This window comes from Urocitellus parryii, chromosome 9 (assembly GCF_045843805.1).
Source record: "Urocitellus parryii isolate mUroPar1 chromosome 9, mUroPar1.hap1, whole genome shotgun sequence".
NCBI lineage: Eukaryota > Metazoa > Chordata > Mammalia > Rodentia > Sciuridae > Urocitellus > Urocitellus parryii.
The window spans coordinates 35,613,085-35,637,395 of record NC_135539.1 but is presented as its reverse complement, the minus strand read 5'-3'; the positions used below and the strand labels follow the sequence as shown (position 1 = coordinate 35,637,395).

Here is a 24,311-nt window from a genome sequence, read left to right as displayed (position 1 = left end):
CTAGTTCAAAGCCAGCCTCAGCAATTTAGGGAGACCCTGTTTCAAAATAAAAAAAAAAAATACAAAGGGCTGGGGGTGTATCAGTAACAGAGCACCTTTGGGTTCAATCCTAAATATCCTCCTAACAAAAAAAAAATCACAAATAAAAATTGTACATGTTTATTGAGTAGAACACGATGTCTTGGAATAGATAGATACATGTGGGGCTGGAGATGTAGCTCAGTGGCAGAGCTCTTGCCTAGCCTGTGTGAGGCTCTGGGTTTGATCCTCAGCACCACATAAAAATAAACAAATAGGGCCGGGATTGTGGCTCAGCGGTGGAGCGCTCGCCTAGGACGGGCTGGACCCGGGTTCGATCCTTAGCACTACATAAAAATAAAGGCATTGTGTTGTGTCCATCTACACCTAAAAAAATATATAAATAGTAAAAAAATAAACAAATAAAATAAAGGCATTCTGTCCATGTCTAACTACAAAAAAAAAAAAAAGTAGATGCATGTTGTGGAATGACTCTATTGAGCTAATTAGCATAAGCATTACATCACGTACTCATTTTGGTGGTAAGATTGTCTATCTTTAAAAGACCATCTTTTTGACATTTGCCGGTAAATGGATGGAACTAGATAATAACATGCTAAGAGCGATAAGCCAATCCCCCCAACCAAAGGCTGAATGTTCTCTCTGATACGTGGATACTAACCCACAACAAGGGAGGCTGGGAGGGGAAGAAACGAAGTCCATGGGATTAGACAAAGAGGAATGAATCCCAGGGGTGGGAGGAGTGTGGGAATAGGAAGGAGAGTAGAATGAGTCAGACATAAATTTCCTATTCTTATATATGAATCCATGACCCGGGTAACTCCACATCATGTACAACCACAAGAATGGGATCCTAATTAGAATAAGCTAAATTCTGTGTATGTGTAATATGCCAGAATACACTCTACTGTCATGTATATCTAAAAAAGAACAAATAATAAAAAAGGAAAATAAATAAATGTTTAAAAACCCATCTTTATTGAGATATATTTCACATATCATATGATTTACCCACTGAAGTGCATAATTCAAAGATATTTAGTATATACTGAGTTATGCAACCATTACAATTTCAGAACATTTTTATGAATCCCAGAGAAACCCCTCAGACACCACCTTCTTATCTCTCATCTCCCCTCCAGCCCTGAGCAACCTCTCATCTACTTTGTCTCTATAGATTTGCCTATTCTAGATATTCATATCACAGGAACCACACAACATTTGTCCTTTCTGTGTCTGGCTTAGTTCACTTAGCCTAACCTTTTCAAGGTCTGTCTGCATTGTAGTATGTGTGTTAGAGTACTGTGTGTTAGTACTTCATATCTTTTCATGACTGCGTAATATTTCATTGTGTCCATATTTTTGTTTATCCATTTGCCCATTGATGGACATCTGGGTTTCCACCTTTATTTCTACCTTTTGGGCTATTAAAATAATGCTGTAAACATTTTGTAGGTGAGTATTTGTGTAGAACTGTGTCTTCATTTCTCTTGGGAATAGACTTCAGAGTAGAAATTCTGGGTCATATGGCCATTCTGTGTATCATCATTTGAGGGACCGCCAAACGGTTGTTTTTGAAGCACAGTGCTACATTCCTACCAGCCGAGGATATGATTTCGCCATATCCTCTCCAACGTTTAACGTGTCTTTTTTATAGTGATTCACAAGGGAGAAGTAATCTGTGATTCATTTTGTGAACCTGGGCAAATCTGTTGGCCTCTTTTGGCTTTGGGTCCACAAATCAGTGAAGTCAGATTCTGAAACTCACCCATTTCTTTTCTTGGGCACTAGAGAGAAGACCTCCACCTGGGCCTCTTTTACCCTAAATTTTGGGAAAAAAATGGCCACTTACTATCAGTTCTCAAAATAAAATATTAATATGTAGTATCATCTGTCATCTGTCATCATTTTTTCTCCTGTATATGTCATAAACCAGTGCTCACAGGTGACGTGTCAAGTAAACAAATAAAAAAATCAATATTGATGGAAATATCAGACCCTCCCAAGCATATCTGGTTCAACATGTGTTTTCTTTTTTCCTAATTTTTTTAGAGACCAAGTGAACAAAACTTTTAGTGGTGTATGGACTCAATGCCTTTATTTGTTTTTATGTGGTGCTAGGATCGAGCCCAGTGCCTCACACATTTTCTTCTATGCTGTGTCTGTATGCTGGACTCACATTTTTGGCTAACAAGATAAGATGGCTCCTAACTTCTGTGCAGATGGAGATGAAGCAGTGTCTCAACATACTCCCAGACCCGAGAACACAGGACTTCCCAAAGCCTTCTCCACCTGCACAACTTTAATGGAACTGAGTTTATTTACCTATTGAATTATTTTGTACACAGTCTGTGCTGTATGCATTTAGAGTCATCACCAGAGATTTTGTAGAGGAGAAATTGAATGAATCCACAAAGTATGCTGAGAGAAATGAATCTATGCTGGTAGAGCAGAAAAAGAAAATATCCAGTTAGGTAGATGAGTCCTGAAGTTCCACCCCACCTGGAAGTTTTTTTTTTTTTGTTTTTTTTTTTGAGTTGAGTAAATGTAGTTCAATTTTCTTCAGAATAGACAAAACACTCAAGAGTATAGTATGATTTGGTTTTTTAAAATAATTATAATTATCTTCTTTTTCAATATTTATTTTTTTAGTTGTAGTTGGACACAATACTTTTTTATTTTATTTATTCATATGTGGTGCTGAGGATCGAACCCAAGGCCCCACACCTGCTGGGCAAGCACCGTACCACTGAGCCCCAGCCCCAGCCCCTGTATGATCTGTTTCAGTGGTATTGAAATGGTCATCGTCGTTTGTTTCAATCAAACACATCCACATCCATGGCACCGGGCCCCAAATCAACACTTTCTTAAATATCTCACCCCAGCTGCAGCTCCATAGATCTAACTGCCTCCTGGGTATCATGAATCCATGCACGAACCCCAATATGTGCGTACTGTATCAAAAAAGATAATATAGATGCTTCTCTCCCATGACTTTGGGCGATGGCCTCTTGGTCTTTGGCAAGCCAGCAACCTGGGTGACATCTGTGATCCTATTACTGTGTTCTACTAGCTTCCTGGGGCGGCAAACTGGGAAGATGGAATGACAGAAATTTATTGCCTCATAGATCAGAAGTCTGACATCACGTTGTTGGCAGGGCTGGTTCCTTCTCGGGGGTGTCAGGGAGAATCTGTCCTGGGGTTTCCCAGCGTTCAGGGGTGCTGCAATCGTTGGTGCTCTCTGGCTTGTAGAAGCAGCATCCTGACCTCGCTTCCCCTTCACTCACTCGCCTTCGCCATGCCATTTGTTTTGGCCAATGGAATGCTGGTGGATGTGACATCCGTAGATGCTTTAATAAGCTCACACTTCTGCCACCGGTCAGGGGAAGACCATGCCCCTGGAGAGTACTGCTTCCTGAATGAGGAGACATGCAGAGAAGATCTGAGGCCAAACCCTGCCAGTTCAAGTCCAGCTCACTGGAGCAACAGGAACCTGCAGACCCATGAGCAGCAGTGAATGCTTCCTAGTATAAGCCTCTAGAGTGTTTGTTACACAGCATTAGCTATCACATAATTGCTATCTCACTGCTATAGAATGATTTCTTTACTGTTCACCAGAGTGTAAGTTCCTAGAGGGTGCCTGGCTCATTGCTGTCACTCTGTCACCCCAGATGTTACCAGTGCCAAGAGGTGCTAAATTGTTAATTGCCTGTGTCTGCAGTCATCTTCCTCTCTCCTGGCTCTCCCGAGAGCCCATTCTCTTTGTCCCTAGTAAAACCTAAGGAACCACCCTTTGACCTAACCAGATGCTTCTCTTTTGGGTTCAGTGGGTCTTTTCCTTAGGTCCCAGGACACTTCCACCTTCCAGTGGCCAAAGAGAGCAGCTCAACACTCCATTTCTGTCCAGTAAGATTTCCAAAGATAGTCAACCTAATTGTGGAAAAACTTGTTTTGATCGCTTGCCTGGGTGCAGCTGCTGAGAGACAAAGGTGAACAAACTGGACTTGCCCTTGAGAAACTTCCAGTCAAGGAGGGAGTGGGAGGAGATGGAAATCTATCCATTCATTTATTCATTTAACAAATATTTATTACAAGCCTACTATGCGCCAAAGATAACAGTAAAGGAACATAAACTATCGTGTCTGAAATATACAAGTGGATGAAGTTCAGCAGTGACAAAGGTCTATGAATTAAATAAATCGGGGGTGATGGTCAGGAGGTGGTCAGCAGACTAGGATGGACACACCCTCGTGCACACAGCAGAAAGAGCATTCAGGCATAGGAGACGGCAAGAGGAAAGGTCTGGGAGGAGGGACGTGAGCTAGTGTGCTTGGAGACAGTTCAGGGGGCTGGAGCTCTGTGACAGAAGGGAAGCTGCGGCTGCCAGCAGGGCCCGGTGGGAGCAGGGTTTTGTGAATCCTACTGTATTTAAAGTGTAAAAGGAAATTGTTAGAGGATTATAGGTGGAGAAGTAGCAACATCTGATTTATGTTTAAGGAGCATAATTTGACTAATGTGGACTGGCTTAATGAAAAGGAAAAACACAAAAGGTTGTGGGAATACAAAGAAGGACAGGTAGCCATGTTTGGCGGGGGGGGGAGGGGAAGGCCTTCTGGAGTGATGGGTATGATTTACCTAATGCCACATAACAAACTGTCCCCCAAAACTCAGTGCTTGAATCAATAATAATAGCCATTTATTACCACACGTGGTTTATGAGAGCCAGGGCTTTGGGAGCAGCTTTGCTGAGAGGTTCTGGCTCCTGGTCCCTCATTTGACTTTATCAAGATGTTGGTCAGGGATGCAGCATTCTGATGACTATGGAGGCTGGAGGGACCACATCCAGTGCACTCGCTGACACTGATGGTGAGTGGGTGGTGACTGTTGGCAGATGCTCCACTTTCTCCTTTCCCTCTGGAGCTGCTTGAGTGTCCTCCCAACATGGCCGCTGGCTTCCTTCAGAATTACTCATCTAAGTGGGAGTGAGGGCAAAGGCAGCTCTTTTATTAAGTAGTTCCAGAAGTCACAGTGCCATTTTGGCAACACCTTATTGGTTACACAATTCAGTCCTATTCAATGTAAGTCTGTCTAGGGTGTGAAAACCAAGATCTGTGAATCACTGGGGGCCATCTTGGAGGTTGACTACTACACGAGTAACACTTCCTGTGAGGCTTTAAAGGATGAGTAGAGACAAACCAGGTGATGAAAGTAGGTGTTATGGGAGAAATTGTGTCCCCATAAAATACACATGTTGACGCCCTAACATACAGTACTTCAGTATGTGACTGAATTTGGAGGTAAGGACTTTAAAGAGGTGATTAAATTAAATGAGGGTGGACCCTAATCCAATCTGACTGGTGTCCTTGGGAGGAGAGGAAACCAGGATACACAGAGACATGCCAGAGGCACACACAGAGGAAGGCCAGGTGAGGACACTGTGAGAAGGTGGCCAACTTAAATCTGAGAGGGGCCATAGAAGAAACCAACCCTGCTGTCACCTTGGTCTTGGACTTAAACACAACTGTTAAAAAGGAAACTCCTGGGGCTGGAGTTGTAGCTCCAAGGTAGAGCACTTGCCTCGTTCATGTAAGGCACTGTGTTTGATTCCCAGCACCACATATAAATAAGCAAATAAAATAAAGATCCATCAACAACTAAAAAAATATTTTTTTAAAAAGGAAACTCCTATTTTTTAAGGACCTGTCTGTGGTATTTTGTTATGGAGGCTCGAGCAGCACAGCTCAGTTGAGGAAGGAGCTCCATGCAGAGAACTGGCCAGGGCAGACACAAAGGTGAGGAACAGTACTAGACAGCGGGTGTTACTGGAAGGGACCAGCACTTTTTTTTTTTTCTACAAAGGGACAGATAATAAATGTTCTAGGCTTTTGGGCTATAAAGTCTCTCTATTGCATAAAAACAGTCATAGACAATATGCAAACAAAAGGGTGCAGCTGGGTTCCAATAAAACTTTATTTATAAAAATAGCAAATCGGATCTGGCCCCCCAGACTGTAACTTTCCAATCTCTATGGAAGAGGGTTTGGGGAGAGTAGAAGCCCGGCCCTGGTGATTGTGAGGAATACCTTTGGAGGAAAACCCAGGCCTAAACCCAGGCTATCTTTCCAGCTCTGAAATTGTCTCTTGGGAGTTTGCCCTCCATGACATAATCCAGCGTGCCATTTGGTTACAACCTCCCATCCCATGGCGGGTGAGCGGACTGGTGTGTATTGCGGGGAGGGGGGGTCATGTAAAGATTCGTGGGAGTTATTTTATCAGAAAAGCCAAGTCTTGGCTCAGCCTCGGGCAGCCTGATTCTCCAAACCTCTTTTCTTATCTGCTTCACAAGGGTTGATGCCACCGTGGAGTGAGATAACCGAGGTAAAGCCCTTAGTAAAAGGCCTGGCATATAGAACATGGTCATTTACAGATGTCTGTCCCCATTCCCATTCCCCCATCTCAAATATGGGGTCATTACTAGGAAATATTATAACTCCATCACTGTCAACAAAAAGGGGGGCCCCAGCGTGGGAATTCTGCATTGTGATTGCACACCACGGGAATCTCTCAGGTCAGCAGCAACAGAAAAGTCTAAAAGAACCTCCCTGTGAGAAGCATTCCTCAAAGTTAACACCAAGCAGAGGGCTAAGGTCATGGGCTTTATAAAATAAAAAACAAAACAAGTGACCAGGGAAGGCCAGAGCCCCTGAGCTGACCTGGCCCCGTTTTGCCTCGTTTAAGCCTAGTGCCACCATCTGCTTTGTCTCTTAAAGCTCCAGCTGCTGGGTGGGGGGTAAGGAAACCCTTTTCCCTTTCAATATCTTAGATGTTCATAAATCGAGGAGCCCAGTTCTGTACTCATCCACACCTGCCCACACAGAAGGTGAGAGTGGAAACACCACCCAACCCACTTGGGAACACAGAGGCCCCAAGTGGCCCCGGGCTTAGCACAGGCCCCGCCCCCGGCAGAGACCCGCCCTTCCAGAGGCCCCGCCCCCGAGCCCTAGCCCATCCCCATCCATTGAGTGGCCGGCAGGAGGCGCCAGCGCACAGCCTCTTTCCTCGACGGGTGGCTCCGCCCCTAGAAGCTTCCTCTTCGTCTATTGGGCACCGAGGTTCCAACTCACCGCCCGCCTCTTCTCGCCCCACCCTCCCAAAGGCCACGCCTTTCGTAGGCCCCGCCCCGAGGCCCCGCCCCGTCAGTTGCGCGGCCAGCAGGAGGCGCCGCGGCGCGTGCAGGTCCCAGGCACCGGCTCCCGCTAACGGCGGGCGTGGGAGCCGCGCGGGGACGCGGCGGCGGAGGCAGCGGAGGGCAGCGTTGGAGGTGAGTGGGGGGCGCGCGAGGAGGGTAGGCGGTGACGGGGGTGGCCCAGGCTGTGCTGCTCTGAGGTTACGGGGGCCCAGGGGCGCGGGGGCCACGGGCTGGGGGGTCGGGTCGCGCGCTTGGGGCCGCGGGACCGCGCGGGGCTTTTTACCCGCCCCGAATCCGGGTGTAGGGGGAGGCAGGCTTGCTTCGTTGCCATAGTGACCGACCTCCTCTCGGGCCCGGCGCGGTCCCCGAAGGCCCGGGTGCGCGAGTGACCTGGCCCGCGGGCTGCCAGGGTCGGGCCCGCGGCCAACCCCCAGCACCGGGGGACTCCCCTCATTGATTTCCTTAGAGGTGCCTTGGAGCGGGAGTCTGGCGCGGGGCGCCGCGGGAGAGTGCGGCGCGGGGTACCGCACTCTCCCGCCCCCTATCACCTCCCCGCCGGCAAGGCGTTCCCCGCCCTTGTGCGGAGACAGGCATTGTTTCCCCGCTATTTCTGTCCCACTTCCAGTCCCCCAACAAATACTGCATCCCTGGAGACAGATGCTGAGCGGGAGCTCCAGGCCTCTGGAGACCTGGTTTATTTCCCTGGGGAGCCGGTGGGTGGGGCCTTGGAGGGTGCAGACCTGCCTGCCCGCCCAGCCCCTGTCGCCTGTCAAGGGCTTGGTTAATCTGAATTGCCAAAAAGAATTTGATTACCGGTGTCTCGGTTAACACGGGCCACCTCTTGTGCATTCCAAAGAGGAGCCAGTCTTTAATCCCACTGGGGAAGTCATTCCCTCTCAGGAGCCTAGCAGGCAGAATGAAACCTGATTGAATTATGTTGGCAATCAAAAGCTTCGCTCTGTCTCAAAGCTGTAAAGATAGTATTTGAAGAAGCTGGGATAAAGCTCAGTTTGCAAAGTTTGCTGTTTGTCCTCCTGGTGGAATGATAATGGGTTCCACATTGTCCTGTTGGAACAGAGAGACATCCCTCCACCCATGTCAGCCCTGCAACTGACCTCTGTCTCTGCCCCTGCCGCTGTGACTTGGGCTGGGTTTTCATCAGAAATGGGACTCTTTCTTGAGAACAAGAGACAAACATTCTCTAAGAGCTGCCAAAGCAAGCGTCCTGCACCCTGGCGCTCTGGGCCCTACGCTTTCCCTAGTGTTTGTGTGACAGAGGCGAGAATTGAGCAGAAAAGGAAAAGGCAGGTCACACTTCCAGAAAAACAGATCTGGTTACGCAGGGCGTGCTCCACTCTGTAGGATTTTCCTGCACTCCTCCTGGCCTTTTAAAAATCAAATTTGTCCCTTTAGACAAACAGGCTCTACTCTTCATTTTGTGATTAGAAAGGAAAGCAGTGTGTGTGTGCAAGTGGCCACAGGGATGTGTGCACAGCAGCACCTTCTGCAATGACCACAGGGAGAATGATCATAAGAAGAAGAAAATTTTCTGTTAAACCCCAACTAGATAAGGTTCTGGTTTACCAGGACTTCTTGGGGTTAAGAAGGAGTTTTTGGAAAGGAATGAGTCACTTTCTCCCAACTCACATGTCTCTCTTATTTTTCATGATTTTCCTAACTCTTCCTTAGAATCTGGCTCAAGAGGCTGCTGGAAAGGAGGGAGGGGCATCTCTGAAGTTCAAGCTCCAGGGCCCCTCACTTGTGAGGCCCTGGAAGGGGGACTAGCAGTTGTGTATTTGTAATTTTCCATTTTTTTTTAATGGAAGCATCAGAACTTACCAAGCCTGCGTCCACCTCTGTGTGCAAGATGCCAGTTCACTTCTCCATTGTATCTGGGGGCCTTTTAAATACTCCTTGAATTTGAATCATGACTTTTTCCCAACTAAGCGTAGCTTCCACAGCTTTTGGTGTTGTGCTTAAATTTACATTCAGACACTGTCTGCAGAAGCAGAGGCTTTCCGAGCCATAGGGTGCCTGGTGGCAGAGGCTGTGCTGTTGCCCACTTTGGGTTGGGCTTGGGACCCTGGAGAACCTCTGGCAGAGATGTCTGCTCTCCTCCAGAAAGGTGGCCAATTAGGCCAAGTGAAAGTCAGGTCCTCTGAGAATGTGTTCCAGCCTTGAGGTTTTTGAGCAAGGGCATCTTGAGAGTCCCATGGGAAATTTCCCAGGCAGGGTTGTGCACCCCTTAGGGATGGTCAGTAAGGGCTGATTTGAGGGGCTGTTTGCAGGGACTCTAATCTCTGATTCAAGTACTTTTTTGGGAATGATTTGAACCTGCTGATAGGGTGTGCAGATTCAGAGCCACACATTTGTGACAGGAATACCCTCGGAAAATGCTTTTACTGTAAAATAAATGATGGATCCGTGAGGGGAATCCACAGTTGGTTCTGGACTTCTTAGGATTTGACAAAGAGACTTGTGGCATGCACCTCAGGGGAGGAGAAATAACGGCTTTGACTTTTTTTTTTTTTTTTAGAGAGAGAGAGGAGAGAATTTTTTTTAATATTTATTCTTCAGTTTTTGGTGGACACAACATCTTTATTTTATGTGATACTGAGGATCGAACCCAGCATGCCAGGCGAGCACGTTACCGCTTGAGCCACATCCCCAGCCCAGGCTTTGACTTCTTGACTCCTCTATATCTTAACCCACTGAGCCCCAAGAGATGCTTAAGACTGTTTAGCATCTCCCAGACTCCCAGCTGCAAATTCAGGTTTTTGGAAAACCAGTACTTCAAAAGGCTTTGCAGTGGTAAACCATAAGCAGTAGGTTGTAGGAGTAGGGGACGTTTCACCCTTCTAGGGCACACATTGGTGTTCTATGTGAAGCTAACAGAGCGATTCGGAAGAGCTCAGGCTTCTCTCAGGCTTCTCTCAGGCTTCTCTCCTGCATGGCAGCAGGCAGGCCACTGGCTCTACAGCAACCGAATGGCCGTGGCCTGCTTTTCAGGTTCATTCATGACAGTCTTTGTGGCTTCAGGGAGCAGGACGCAGCCAAGGTGCATGGCAGCCTGAAGGAAAACTGATTTGCAGAGTCAGTGTCGGAGGCCTGGAGAGTTCACTCTTTGGTGTCCTGAGGATGGTGTGGCTCCTTTTCTGTTGAGGGGCTCCCTGGGTACTTCTGCCCTATGCAGCCACTTTCCCTTTCAAAGCCCTGTCCAGTGCCCACAGAACCGCATGTGAGTTGAGGCTGGGAATGTTAATTGACCCACAGGAGTTGGCTGGAGTTACAATGGCAGGTGCCCATGCTGCTTTTACTGGGTCCTGGGCCACTCTTTCCAAAGCCTTTTAGAAAACGGGCTCTTCTCCTAGCTCAGTGGTCTGTCTGCTTTTGTTTTTGGTGAGAACATGAGCGCAGAAGTGGGGTGCAGCCACCAAGGGACTGTGTGCACAGCTTTCCAGTGTCCCTTGTCCTACAGCAATGCCTCGAGAACCCGTCCCTTCTATCTGCTCTCCTGCCCCACTGAGATTTGTAGGGAGACTAATAATCTCCACCTCTAAGCCTGTGGGACACTAAGGACATTAGAATTAGGATTCTAGAACACACACACACACAAAGCTGTGCAAGGCCGGCTTCTCCTCTTAGTGAGGTTGGGTGTCTGTGGCCTGGAGAGGCCTGTGCCGGCTGGACGCGGTGGGTGGAATGCACAAATTCCAAGCATGCTTCCACTGGTTCTGGAAGAGGCCTTGTGTTCATTGTGGCGGTGTGGACATTCTAAGCTGTGTCCCAGGGAATTGTCCCTTCAAGTGGGACCAGCCTCTTCTGCTGGGTTGTGGAGGAGTGGCACTTTCTGGAGGTTCGTGTTTCAAGGGTCTGATTGCTTATTATGCTGTGAACATGGCTGCCATCTTACCTGCTTCCCCAGCTCCACTTGTCTCTGTGACTGGGTGACTTGGTAGTCCACACTACCGACTGTGGTGCAGGGGATTTTCAGAGTTTATGGAGAGGGAAGCTTGGTCCCCAATTTGTTTATCCCTTTTCCTTGGCTGTGGTGGTCCTGGATGGTGGGCTCAACCTGGGGGCATGGAGCCAATTTGGGCTGTCCGGCAAACCTGTCCCTCACCCAGCTGTCAGCCGCGCTGTTCCTTGTGCGTTGTGCCCCGTGCTTCCTGGAAGTCAGCCCTGTGACGGACGGAGCATGTCTTACTTCTGGTGACCTCCTCATGCTTCTTAGTAGTGGCTTTCCCTGAAGTGTGTTTCAGCCCATCAAACCTGCTTTGTCCCTGTGACCCCTCAGGCTGTGATCCTGTCCTCAATGCAGGTGCTCTGGTGGGGTCTGACCTGTGGTGGTGTCCACAGGGCTGGGACACTGAGTGACTCTTCTGTCCACTTGGTTAGAACTCATGTTTCCTTTGCTCCCGGTGCTCATGATGGTTGGTGCTGACCTCTTGCTTTGTTCTCCCAGGCCCAGCGTCTCCCCACCCTTTGGCTGAAGCCTTGGTCCTGCCCATGAAGACTTGCCCACCATGTTTTATGGGACGCACTTCATCATGTCTCCACCCGCCAAGAGCAAGCTGAAGCGACAGAGCCAGCTGCTGTCCAATGTGCTGTCCCGGACACTGAGCTACAAGTACAGGGAACTGGACTCCACCTTCTGCAGCCTGGGTGCCAGCGATGACCCCGCAGAGCTTTCCACCCAGCTGTCAGCCCCTGGCGTTCTGAAGGTGTTTGGGGACAGTGTCTGCACTGGCACGCACTACAAGAGTGTCCTGGCCACGGGCACCTCTAGTGCCCAGGAGCTGGTGAAGGAGGCCCTGGAGCGCTATGCCCTGGACCCTGCGTGTGCCAGCCAGTACGTGCTGTGCGATGTGGTGGGCCGGGCTGGGTCCCCTGGACGGCCGTGGCAGGCCCAGTGCTTCCGGGTGTTTGGGGATAACGAGAAGCCCCTGTTGATCCAGGAATTATGGAAACCCCGAGAAGGTTTATCCCGGAGGTTTGAGCTGAGAAAGAGGTCAGACGTGGAAGAGCTGGCAGCCAAGGATGTGGATACCATCACAGCAGGTGAGAAAGTGAGGAGGGGTAGAAGTTTCCAGAAAAGCCATTTGTCTAAGCACAGGGTAGTGGTTAGGAGAGGATGACGAGGCGCAGAGGTCGGGGTGTGTGTGGAGGGACAGGTGTGGAGGTAGTCTGCTCTGGAGGGAACCCTGCTGCGAGCCTTTGAAGACCCCCATGCCACGGTGCACCCTTCAGCCTGTCTGCCTACAGGAGGCCTGGTGGTTCCTTTTATATGCTCCTAATATCTTCTTGCAGTATTTTAGGCCAAATCCGTCCTTCTGTTTAATCAGGTCTTGCCCAGCCTGTTAGCCCCAGGGAACTGTGTATGCCTCATAAACTACCAGGTTACTGTGGTGTTACAGAGGGCCTTCAGATGCCGTGTGAATCTTAGGGATCAGATGGAGGGACAATGAAGAAAGCTGTCATAAAGGCCACGTGGCACTTTCTGGTCACATGGTGTCCAGCTGTGAACTGGCTTCATTTGGGTGTGTAGTGGGTTGGTGGGCACCTGTGGTGGTTGCAGGCTGTTCTTGGGGAAGGCCCAGCCAGAGGTGGCTGGTTATTGTCCTGTGTGGGAAGTGCCGGAAGCAGGGTGGTTCTGCCTACCTGGGCTTGAGGCCTTGGCAGCCTGTGGCCCACAGCTTTGTGTCTGATGCTTGTTCATTTGGTGGAAAGAAGTTGATTATTTTGATAGGCATGCCTCATAAAAACAATTTTTCAAATACCAAATTTTTTAAATAAATTTTCTTAGTTTCCTGTAAAAAACGATTACTTTATACAAGAAAGTAGACTGGGCTCACATTGCCCAGGAGAAGATGTAGAAGGGCTTCCTGTGACCTAGTCCTTCCCGAGGTGTGGTTTGCATGTAGTGTCATGGCCGTTCAATTCCCCCATCCCTGCTTGAGCATGAGCCAGGCTTGGGTTCCATGTATACATCAGGTGTGGTGATGGAGCGGTTGGCCTCCCAGGCCAGGGTGCCTTGGGCCTGAATAGGACCCAGCTGTGGGTGCCATGGCTGGCTCTAGGTAACACTGGCCCTCTCGTTCCCTCGGGTAAGTTACGGTACCTCCTGAGGCATTTCCTGATCTGGAGAATGGGGATAACAGACACGAAGGGATTAGTGAAGCAGCCCGTGCCACCATGCTGGCCATGGAGCTTAGCAAGTCCTGGTGGCATAGTGTCATCCTGTTGAAGTGGCCAGCAATTCCTGTGGGTGCACAAAAGCCATGGGGCACCCAGTGTGGGAGGGGGTGGCAGTGGGAGTTCCTTCCCACTGGGAGGAGTCTTCTCTCATTGACACCGTGTAGAGTTGCTGGCATGTGATAAGGAAAAGCAGGCCAACTCTGCTTAAGCCTCATCAGATGAGCACCCCCATTGTCTGCGCGGGGACCCTCATCTGCCCCAAAGGCTGCCGCTTACTGAGGTTTGGTTTTCATCCTGACCCTGCCTTGTAACCACCTAGAGGACTTGCATTCCCGGTGCCTCGCTCTAAAAGCCCTCCTGTGAGATGGAAAGTATCTGTAAAAGGTAGAGACGGTGGTGGGGTGGAGTGGGCATCTTGTACAGACAGAGCACCCTTGACATAAGCGGCCACACTGTGGTCATTCTAAGCTTCGCCTCCTCTTCCAAGTGGACGCCAGAGAGCCTGCGCCATGGGGCCATCTCGGGGCTGTGGAGTTTGGGGGCCAGGCCTCTGCCTGTGACCTGCACCCAGCGCTGTCCATCCTAAGGCTGCTGTGTAGTGCCAGAGGTGGGGCAGAGCCTCAGAAAGCCTGCTCTGCTCAGGCAGGTGGCCACTGGCTGGCGCAGGACAGTGGGGCCATGTTTGTGTTGCAGGACGCAGAATTTGTTCTGAGCTTGCTGCCCTTTAGTGCTGCTCCTTCCACACCAGTCGGGGCAAGAGGAAGCTTTCACTTGGTGGTTTTTAATGCCTTTCCAATAAAGAGTCCATTGAGCTGGCCAGTCCAACTGACCCACTTGTCAGGCTACAGTGAGTCACGTTACCTGCCCAAGCTGGCCCCAGGCTCCAGAGACATCCTCCTGGCTGACCTCCTTCTCTCGTGCCTCCTGGCCATGCTCCTGAGCTCACCAATGGCCTGGGCTGTGGGGAGGTGAGGTAGTCCACTGTCAAGGGCATGCCCACGAGCTTCCTTTCATTCCAGCGTGCTCATGGAGCCTGGCTTGGGGCCAGGCAGGGGCGAGGCCCTGGAGAGCGTGAATGGAAGGGCAGACTCCATGCAGTCGGGAGCTGAGGATGGCCCTCAGGTGCTCAGTCCTGCTGCAGCAGAGTGGCGAGCAGAGCCTGACCTGGAGCCCGGAGCCCTTGGGCCGGCATCTCTGTGGCTGCCCTGCTGGGGCGGCACATCCCACGTGGGGATGTCTCTGGGATGTCAGGACGGCGGCCCCTCCTGAGAGCCTCACTGCCCAGGGCTCACAGCTCCCTGTCTGCCCCCTCTGTGGGAACTGCGGAGACAGAGACCCCAAGTCACTGTGAGGAGGCCACAGGAAGCCAAAGAATTGTTCTTTGTAGCAGCTTGGTGACTGTCAGCATTAAACTGAAACATCCAGAAAGGTACAGCTTTTTTGTCTCTCTGGCAGGGGACACTTTTCCTGGCACTCTTGACTATGCTGCTGTGTCCCCTGCCTTACATGTTCCTGGGAAGGGCATTCAGACCTCCCAGGAAGCTGTCTGTTCTGAGCCTCCCCGGGTGCTGACAGGCTCCCAGTGTGGCCTCAGGGCAGGCCCACCCACAGTTGGTGGTGGCTCTGTGGGGCATTTGCTGCAGGGACATTAATACTACAGAGCTGGGTGCTGTCATTTTCAGCAGGATGGAAGGAAGGGCCAGGCAGGTCCTCCCCCGCATTCTTTTCTCAAAGGATCAAAAATGAGGCTGTACCTACTCCCCTAGTGAGAGGATCATCTGACCTCATCTGGAAAAAGTGTGCACGTGTGTGCACGAGTGTGTGTGGATGAGGCTGGCCATCCAGAGCTTCAGGTGACAGAGTGATGGAACCCTAGTTTTTGTCCCTGGTCCCCCGGCTCTCGGGAGCTGGCTGTCCCTGCGAGCTGGCAGCGTTCAAGAGTGCAGCAGGGAGCGGGTGCCCGTGTGGACACCTCCAGCAGACCAGTGTCAGGGGAGTCGCTGGGAGCCCCCAGGACATGAGAGCAGACAGCCTGCTGGGAGCCGTGGGTGGCCGTCAGGCACTTTAGGATTCAGTTTTTCAGGAGCACTGCCTTCCCAGAGCTCGGTTTCGCGTCCAGGCCATCAAAATGGGTGTGCCCTGCGAGGGAGGTGGCGTGGAGGGGGCGCCGGTGGGCAGCTGCTCTCCTGTTCCCCGGAGCTGGTATCTAGGGCTGTGCCGTGTGGAGAGGGTCCTGGGACCTGTTACTGAGATAAAGATGACAATCATGTGGCCTCCTGTGGCAGGGCCATGTGGTTTCTGTCAGGGCTTGGGAAAGGCAGGGAGAGGGAGGTGAGCTGAGCTCAGCACAGAACAGGAGGTCCCCACGCCCCTCCAGCCTCCTCTGCGGGTGAGGGGCTCAGATCCCGCCTCTCCTCAGCCTCCTCAGCGGCTGACAGGGCAGCTTGTGTGCGGCAGAGGGTGGAGCGGCATTCCTGCCTCCTGCCTGCTCCCCAGGTGTAGCATGTCTCTGGATATTGTCACATGTCCCTTGGGGGACAGACCTGCCCTCCACTGGGAGCCATTTCATTGGACTCTAGGCCTGTGCTCAGCTCCCAAGGGCTATGTGTCATCCACACCTAGTCCTTGCCCTTGAGTGTGATGGCTGTGTGCCCCTGCAATGGCCTCACTCGTCTCTCTCAGGCTGCTGAGAGTTTGGGGTCCCTGAAGCCTGGCTCTGAAGGATGTGTGGAGCTGCTCTGCCTGTGCGCCTTCCTGCATGGCCTTCAGAGGCCGGGCATTGGTTTCTTGCTGGGGAAGGGCCTCCTTTGCTTTGAGTGTCTTCGTCATAACGAGGCAAGCATAGAGAGTTTTTAAGGCCACCGAGATTTGAGGTTACCTCTGTAGGCTAAGCAGAGGCCAGGGGCCACGAAAGCAGCCATGGACTTTCGACCCAAACACTGCCATCAATGTCCTCTGTGGCTTCTGTACAGTCTGGCTCAGTCTGCGGGAGGGTTAGTGCTCCGAGAGAAAGCCCCTTCGTAGGTCACAGCTTCCACACGCACAAGACCCCAGAATGGGACCAGTGTTCCTGGCAGGGACAGGGGAAGGGTGTCATGCAGTGGACTACTGCCTTGGAGCACACCCAGCCAGGGGGGAACATGCTCCTCAGAGTTCGAGTGGGCAGGTGGTGGCAGAGGTGGCAGAGGTGTTGTCACTGAGTACCCAGCTCAGTTGTTTTGTCATGCCACCTTGTCATTCACGGACAGTGATTTCCCCTCCCCTGGGGACAGCCAGTATTTCGCACATGATGCCATCTATGTCCCATGAATTATGTCCTGGAGAGCCCTCCAGCATCCTGGTGGTCATTTTCTTTTGAAAGTTTTTTCCTTCTGCTTCAAATATGACTTTTCAATAGCTCTTACCTTCAGACATAGGCGGCCATCTGCATTGTCACGCCTCTTTTCATCTGGGGGCAGCTGCCTCTCTGCAGATTCCCAATGATAGGATCACTGGGGAAAATATTTATTTCATGTGGTTTTGCCAGACAAAACAACCAACACTTTTTCCCACCAATATAAGATTAGAAAAGCAATTGACTTTGAAAGACAGTTTGGGGCATTTCCAATTCAGAGAAAATTTATTTAGTTGGTTGTTCACAGTCAGTGTTCTCCTTCCATCTCTGCGTAGATTAAAAAAAATCCATGTCCTTGTTTCATCATAGAAGCACTGTGTTGGAAGGTCCCTTGGGAGCTGGGTGGTCCCCACTGGGGCCTGGTGGGCAGAACCTCCTACCCCCAGAGCCTGGGGAAGCAGAGATATCTGGCATCATTCTATAAGGAGCCACTGTTGGAGAGACTTAGTGTTGACACTGAGAGCACAGGAATGTCATCACTGGTGTAAGATGTTTAAAAGATACAACATAAGACAGATTGGCAAAGGAGTGGCCAAGGTGGACATTATAGTTGCCACCTAAATAACACAGAATTTCTTTTTTTTTTTTTGTACTGCGAATTGAACTCAGGGGCACTTGACCAATAAGCTGCATCCCCAACCCTGTTTTTAAATTTTATTTCAAGACAGCATCTCACTGAGTTGCTTACTGCCTCGCTTTTGCTGAAGCTGGCTTTGAACTCACAATCCTCCTGCCTCGGCCTCCCGAGTTGTTGGGATTATAGTGCCCAGCTCAAAAATTCTTGATAATGAATTTAATCAGAAATTAGCATCATGATGGGAATACATGTGCTATATTAAATTACCTGCTATCCAAGAAGGCAAAGAAAGAAAAGGGTTTTTAAACATAAAATGGGTTTTAAAGTTTACCTAAGATGTTCAGAAATAATTACCTTTGGCTATAAGGATCAGTAACAAGGATGGCACCAGTCCAAGGCTGGACAGGCAGTTGCTGGGCAGATGTTGTTGTAGAAGTGTTTCTGTGTCGGGTGGCGGTGGCCTTTGTGCAAGGCTGAGGTTCTGGTAGTCTCCTGTGATAATTCTTGATATCAGATGTGTGTGCATGAGATCCCCTCCTTCATGATGCCACAGCTCTATTTATTATTTTAGGTTTTGACCCAAGTGACTTCATTTTGATCTGACAGCTTTCACCCAGGGGAGAATTTTAGCCAGGAAGAGTGTATCTGAGTGGTCTGCATTGGGGGAGGGCGGTCCAGGCCCTTCCTGGGGGTTTGAGCACAGGACTGGAAGGAATGCTTCTTCTGTTATCAGGCTGAGGACATGGGTGTGTGTAGGTAAGGGGGAGAAAAATACCAGTTATTCTTCAACCCTCAAATTTTGTGGTCCCAAGTTGAAAATTCTTGATTTTTCTCAGCACTTGACTCTAAATTGAGATACTCAAAATGTGGGTACACATTCATGGCTGTCATGAATATCTAATGATTTTATAAACCAAGTGACTCTTTTTAAAAATATATATTTTTTAGTTGTTGATGGACCTTTATTTAATTAATTTATTTATATGTGGTGCTGAGAATTGAACCTCACACATGCCAGGAAGCGCTCTATCACTGAGCCACAATCCAGCCCAACTAAATGACTTTTAATTCCTATTTTAAATCCTCTTTACTGTTTTACTGAAAATGACTTAAAAATTCTAGAAGTATATTTTTAAAATTTCACTAGTCAGTATTTGTCTTGCAACTGCAACAAAATGACCTGTTCTTCTAACCTTTTTGTATTGCACCAAATTTTAGTAAGATGAATTGGCCTCTTTAAAGCCATCTGGAAACAGGCAAACATAAGAGCAAATTTTGAATTTGGTTAAATGGAAATAGAGACCTCATTTTGTCCTGTCATCAGTTGAAGTATTTCCAAGAAGTACTAATACTTAGCTTTGTTATTACTAACATTTAAACCATGTTAATATCTACTGGTTTCCAAATGTGACCTATAATGTTGGTTGTTTTACAGGATGTGTTTAAATCACATTGAGTAGCATCTCATAGTTTCAGATACTATATATTAACATAGAAAATGATAACCAAATACCTTTTTTTGTTGTTTGAAAGTTAAAAGTGGCAGAAATATCTCTAGAGGTTTCAGATGTATACAGATAGAGTGGAATCAGTATATTAAGCTGCCCGAGTCCATCTTTGCTGGGCTGTCTTTGGTCAGAGTGTACATCTCTGTGAAAGAATAGACATAAACACCTTGCAGGAAAAGCCAAAGTGGGAAGGACTGATCTTTTCCACATTGAGATGCACTATGAAGCCATGGTAACTGGAATTATGTAGTTTTAGGGGAGGGAACAGACAAGTAGACCAGAGGAACGGAATAGAGAGGGCAAAAGCAAATGACCCAGGGAATGTGTTGTGATATAGAAACCAAAATAAATCCTGGGGACAGGATTTTATGAAATGGTGTTGGGATAATTGTTTTCAGCCATATGGAGAAAAATAAAAATTAGATCCTTACTCCAAATACATTAAAAACCCAGATGTCAAAGGTAAAATTATGTAGAAAAAGAGATTTCAAAAATAAGGCTTAAAAAGTGCATGCTATAAGAAGACAAAAGTAGGGGCTGGGGTTGTAGCTCAGCGGAAATGCACTTGCCTAGCATGTGTGAGGCACTGGGTTCGATTCTCAGCACCTAATATGAATAAATAAAATAAAGGTCCATTAACAACTATTTTTTAAAAAGAAGAAAAAGTAGGTAGATTTTATTATATCAAATATAAACTGATGTAAATATCAAACAAACTGAAAAACACTATATAGATAAAATGAAAAAAATAGGTGATATCCTGGAAGAAAAAGTTTGCAATATTTAAAACTATTATGATGAATAACTAGAATTAAGTAATAATGTGTTTTAAATGCATAAATAGGTGAGGACCCAAGAAAACAAAGGAAAGTGTAGGGGTGAAAAAAAGAGGGACCTGAAAACTTAGACTTTTAGCTGATTCTCAAACTATTATCGCCCTTGAGGCATCTGTCAGTCTTGGCAACCAAGAAACTTCAAGCTTAATAGCTGCCCAGGAAAAGACCTAAAGCCCTTGAGGCTGTAAAAGGTTGGGAGTTGGAACTGATACCGCCTCCACCCCTGAGAGAGGTGAATAATTGAAGGGTGCTGAGAGAAAAGATGGAATCGGAAGGATCTTCTTCCTGGTAAGAAATGACAATTGTCATTCTTAACCTGGGCTCTGGATAGGGCAGACTCTGCCTTAGAATTGAAAACCACTGTGTCCCACCATGTATTTGGGGTTCAACTTGCACTTCCATGGTCTGGACAATCCCTGGATGGGAAAGTAGATGACAGTGTCTGCAATGTGGTGGCACAAGGGCATCAGGTGGAAACCACGCAGATCCTCTTCGGGAGGACGCTTCCTCCACACAGGCATCCCAGACCTCACCAGAAATGAGTTCACGTGCAAAATGACAAGCAGTGCTCTCTGAGCCAGTGGAAAACCACGAACTATAGAACGGGGTTCTCGAGAGCGTTAGAATTAGGAGTCATTGGTTATGCTGTGCTAAATAATAAGTATGATTATTTAAAGAAATAAATGGTACATACAAATCATGCAGAAACACAGTTACTCCAAAAGCAGAGATGACTTGAAAAAGAACAAGATTAAGCGTCTGCGGAGAGGAGAGAACTGGGAGACAGGATGAGGTGTACCATGTGTTTTAAGGAAAAGAAGCAGGAGAATGGTGGGACAGGCCTGAGAACGAGGAGGTCAGGAGATGCAAGAGTGAGTCAAACCTCGGCGGCGGGTTGCACGGCGCTCGGCCCGGTTATTTGTGGCCTGTGGCCGGGGACTGCGGCCTGGGGAGGCGGGAGGCAGGGCAGCGTGCACTGGTGGGAAACACCGCGGGTCGGCGCGGCTCCGGCGGAGGCGACGTGGCCGCCGCGGTACGGGCCCGCGAAAGGAGTTCTGGGGACGCGCGCTAGGGCGAATGTCAGAGGAAGTTCCAGGAGGGAGGAGCGGCACAGCCGCGTGCCTCGGCTCACAGCGACATAGGCCCCGCGGCCAGGCCGAGACCTCCGACTCTCGCGAGGCCGTGGCGGCCGGTGCGCAGGCGCGCGCGTGCGCGGCCCGCCTGGAACGCCGCCTCCGAGGGCCCGGCGCCATGTTGGCCCCGGGGGGAAGGCGGGGGAGCGCTTGAGGCGGCGGAGCCGAGCGGCGGCGGGGCAGTGGATCCCGCCCCTCCCGCCTAGCGGATCATGAGCCGGGCGGCGGCCGCCCAGGGCGCGGTGGCGGGCCAGGTGCCTGGGCGGCGCCGGCGCTAGGCGCGATGCCGTTTCCCGCGGCCGGCCCGGGAGCGCCGCTGGCGCCGCCGCAACCCTGCGGAATCTCCTCGGCGATCAGCCTGGCCGCCCCCAGGGACATGGACCACGAGCTCACGCAGAAGCTGGTGGAGACCCTGAAGCCCTTCGGGGTGTTCGAGGAGGAAGAGGAGCTGCAGCGCAGGATTCTAATTTTGGAAAAACTAAACAACTTGGTGAAGGAGTGGATACGCGAAATCAGTGAAAGCAAGAGTCTTCCACAAGCTGTGACTGAGAGTGTCGGGGGGAAAATTTTCACGTTCGGCTCTTACAGACTGGGAGTGCACACGAAGGGTGCCGATATCGACGCGCTGTGCGTCGCGCCGAGACATGTCGACCGCAGCGACTTTTTCACCTCATTTTACGATAAATTGAAACTACAGGAAGAAGTCAAAGATTTAAGGGCCGTTGAGGAGGCATTTGTGCCAGTGATCAAACTGTGTTTTGATGGGATAGAGATAGATATTTTGTTTGCAAGATTAGCATTGCAGACTATTCCAGAAGATTTGGACTTAAGAGATGACAGTCTGCTTAAAAATTTAGATATTAGATGCATAAGAAGCCTAAACGGCTGCCGGGTAACTGATGAAATTTTGCATCTAGTACCAAACATTGACAACTTCAGGCTAACTCTGAGAGCCATCAAATTGTGGGCCAAATGCCACAATATCTATTCCAATATATTAGGTTTCCTTGGAGGTGTTTCCTGGGCTATGCTAGTAGCAAGAACCTGCCAGCTTTATCCAAATGCAATAGCATCAACTCTTGTCCGTAAATTTTTCTTGGTGTTTTCTGAATGGGAATGGCCAAATCCAGTGTTATTAAAAGAGCCTGAAGAACGAAATCTTAATTTACCTGTGTGGGACCCAAGAGTAAATCCCAGTGATAGGTACCATCTTATGCCTATAATCACACCAGCATACCCACAGCAGAACTCCACATACAATGTTTCAGTTTCAACCAGGATGGTCATGATTGAGGAGTTTAAGCAAGGGCTTGCTATCACACATGAAATTTTGCTGAACAAGGCAGAGTGGTCCAAACTTTTTGAAGCTCCAAGCTTCTTTCAAAAGTACAAACATTATATTGTACTTCTGGCAAGTGCACCAACAGAAAAACAACATCTAGAATGGGTGGGCTTGGTGGAATCAAAGATCCGAATTCTGGTTGGGAGCTTGGAGAAGAATGAATTTATTACGCTGGCACACGTGAATCCCCAGTCATTTCCAGCACCCAAAGAAAATCCTGACAAGGAAGAATTTCGTACAATGTGGGTGATTGGGTTAGTGTTAAAAAAGCCAGAAAATTCTGAAACTCTCAGTATTGATCTCACCTATGATATTCAGTCTTTCACAGATACAGTTTATAGGCAAGCAATAAATAGTAAGATGTTTGAGATGGATATGAAAATTGCTGCAATGCATTTAAGAAGAAAGGAGCTTCATCAACTACTCCCTAATCATGTTCTTCAGAAAAAGAAAACACATTCTGCAGAAGGTATAATGTTGTCAGCTGTGAATGACAGCAGCCTCCACTTGACTGTAGATAGTGAAAACAGCATGTCTGTGCCTTTACCTATGGGTGCCACAAAGACTGGCCCATTGACTGGCAGCCCTCAGGGAAGAAGCAGTCCTGCTCTGGCTGTGATGGCAGCATCTGTGACCAACATACAGGCTCCTGAAGTTTCCTTGCAACAATTGAATCCCAGTGAAAGCTCAGGGGTTACATTGAGTGAAAGCATTCCTCAGACTCCCTCACAGCCTACCATTTCTCCACCACCAAAGCCCACAGTCACCAGAGTTGTTTCTTCAACACATTTGGTAAATCATCCACCTAGACCTTCAGGAAATGCAGCAACTAATATACCTAATCCTATAGTAGGAATGTAGAGGACATTCTCACCTCATAAAGACAGAAAACCAGAACAGAAGGGCAACAACCAGATAAGTACAGCTCAATTAGAAACAGACAGCAACTTCTCTGTTGGCCTCTCAGGAAACATCTGGCTCAGATATACTCGGTATCCCTGTTCTCTCTCCAGATCCTATTCCTGTTATCAAGAATTCAGTAAAACATACTGAATGGAAATGGATAAAGACAACCACAAGGGCCCATAAACAATATCTGCCAACTCAACCTGTTGTCTTCAAATGCTAAAGAAGGAGAACAAGGGTACCAGACTAGATATGACTCAAAAGATTAATGTTCACTTGGTAACTTCCTTTACTGACTTAATCTTGATCAGAAGTCCAGATTAGTATGTGAAGCTAGAAGTGCCGTTATTAATGCCTCAGATTATTTGTGTTAGTTCCAGTACATTAACTATTTCAAAGAGACTACTACTCTTAAAAGATGAGAAAAATATAGAAAAGAAAAAAACAACTATATTTGTACCCATGACTGACATCTGGACTGAATTTATGTTTGATGCATTTTTTGGGGAAATTTGCAATACAAACTAATATCAGAATTCCTAATATTAATAATGCACTTTATGTACTTTTTTTAAGGTTAGAAACCATAACTAATTTTCGCTTTTTCAGCTTGGTGAATTTTAGTTTTTTTTTTTTTTTCCTTGAAGACGTTTCTTCAGTACTGATCTTAAAATTGGATACCATTGTGCAGTGGTGTAATATACTTCAGAGAAAGCATAAAAGTACATGTAACTCAGTCCCTGTGAGGTAACTGCAAACCCTTTAAAATGAAATGTCAACTCTTGGGTATATATTTGACATCAAAACAGTAATTACTAAGTGTTTGGTTTTGATGGGACATGACCTAGAAATGATACCTGTAGGATGATATTAGAGAGCACATGATCAGCAATCAGACATTTTCTTGAGCTAGCAAAGCTCCATATTCTCCTGTCCTCAATCATTTGTCCTAAAATAGGCTTATGGCCTCTACCCTCTTCTCTTTGCTGTGTGCACAGGGTATGCTTGTATGTTGTTTCATTAAAAAACATGGAAATCTAGTATTTTCGAAACCATGATGTGAAACCAACAATCTTGTGCCACATGGCACAAAACACCAAATTGATTCCATGGCTAATATTTCAGTAAAACTTCACTAAATATTTGATCTCTGTGTCTGAGAAGTTTTACAAATTCCATAGAATACTGCT

At 48.3% G+C, this 24,311-nt stretch overlaps 2 protein-coding genes across 3 annotated transcripts in view; both read left to right on the top strand.

The window, feature by feature from the left end:
* The first annotated feature begins 7,284 nt into the window (after positions 1–7,284).
* Positions 7,285–24,311, top strand: part of Radil (Rap associating with DIL domain) — a 56,120-nt gene continuing 39,093 nt past the window's right edge. For both annotated transcript variants that reach the window (XM_026407214.1, XM_026407215.2), the window contains exons 1-2: positions 7,285–7,359; positions 11,693–12,288. In XM_026407214.1, the coding sequence (XP_026262999.1) occupies positions 11,754–12,288 (535 nt within the window). In that variant the 5' untranslated portion in view covers positions 7,285–7,359; positions 11,693–11,753. The remainder of the gene's footprint in view (positions 7,360–11,692; positions 12,289–24,311) is intronic.
* Positions 20,541–23,065, top strand: Papolb (poly(A) polymerase beta). The gene is given in 3 exon segments (XM_026407216.2): positions 20,541–20,851; positions 21,207–23,022; positions 23,024–23,065. Coding segments are annotated over 3 exon segments (2,169 nt in total).